The 1,270-nt window shown below is 40.2% G+C and overlaps 1 protein-coding gene across 1 annotated transcript in view; it reads left to right on the forward strand.

Moving 5' to 3' along the window:
- Positions 1-467: 467 nt before the first annotated feature.
- The window catches only part of LOC119420344 (synaptonemal complex protein 1), a gene marked incomplete at both ends in the record, with an annotated part of 10,282 nt that continues 9,479 nt past the window's right edge, over positions 468-1,270 (forward strand). Inside the window, 1 exon segment of the mRNA XM_037687731.1 lies at positions 468-567. Within this exon segment, the coding sequence (XP_037543659.1) occupies positions 468-567 (100 nt within the window).

Genomic DNA, 1,270 nt, shown 5'->3' on the forward strand with positions numbered 1-1,270 from the left:
TCTCCAAAATAGTAATTTTATTAAGAGTTTACAAATGTAGGTAAATGTTGTAGAACAACCTGTTAAAATACACCAAAATGCAGGAAATGGCATCTCTGTTATTCAGCATGTCCTGTGAGAGGACCCATGGACCCCCACCCCCCACCCCCACTGCCTGCAGTTCCGGCATCAATCAGTTTACAAATTAAGCCCTGGAGCTACTTAATAATAATAATAACACAAAATTACCTTTTGCTTACAGAAGATACAGAGCAGTGCCGTACCAAAGACAAGAGCCACATGAAATGGATCAAGTTTCAAGAAAGGAAAAGAAGATGGGTCCTGGACCAGAAGCTGGAAAAAACCATAAGAGAGAGAGACGAGTTAGAAATTATGAAAATAAAATTGAACCAACAAAGACAAGAGGCTGATAAAAAACATGGAGATTTTAGGACTATAATTATGACAGTGGCAAAGATAAAAGCTACAATGGAAAAAACTGCAGTAGAACTTAAGACCACCAGTGAAGAAATATTCAGCGCTCAAAGAAAGATGGAAAGCAACAGTGAGGAAATAAAACAACACAAGGTAAGTTCTTTTTCTTTTGTTTGTAATGGGGAGGTGATCTGTGCTTTTGAGCTTTGAAGTACTGATTATGGCAGCCATATTAAACCCATCAAAATGTTTACCAGCAAATACATTGAGGTGGAAGTGCTTGTTTTTTGCTGTGTTCAATTCTGACAATTTTTGAAACAAACATTTTTTTGCTCCCGTTTTCAAATCAGCATAATTTTAGTCTTTTGACTGACCACACACAGTATGGTTTCTGATATGTATCTGGATGCTTGTGTAATTTGGGCTGTGTGTTGTAAAGATGTTGTTATCCTGGACATGGCAAACTCTATTACGTTTTAGGTGACTTGGCTCATTTTCCTGTTATTTTGAGGATGTTTCGCTTCTCACCCAAGGAGTTTCTTTGATTCAAATAGAAAAATGCAGACTTCAATATTTAAAATGGCAGTGAGCTGCTCTTGTTTATGCAAGCTAAACTCATGCAAATCCCTTTTCCTCTCCGCTCCCCTCTGTCTTGTGGTCATGATGGATTTTGCTGGCTTGATCCACATGAGAGATGTTTTGGTCACATGCATGAAGATGTGAATGGCTGCAAAACTGCCTGAAGATTAAATACTGTTACGGCGGGAGCTGACTGCGGGTCACCAGTCACTGCAGCTAGCTGCTGCTAGCCTTGGGCCTTAGGCCTCATCTCGGACCCAAGACCCGCCTCCAGCCC

The sequence above is a fragment of the Nematolebias whitei genome, chromosome 14 (genome assembly GCF_014905685.2).
Source record: "Nematolebias whitei isolate Nwh7 chromosome 14, NemWhi1, whole genome shotgun sequence".
Taxonomy (NCBI): domain Eukaryota; kingdom Metazoa; phylum Chordata; class Actinopteri; order Cyprinodontiformes; family Rivulidae; genus Nematolebias; species Nematolebias whitei.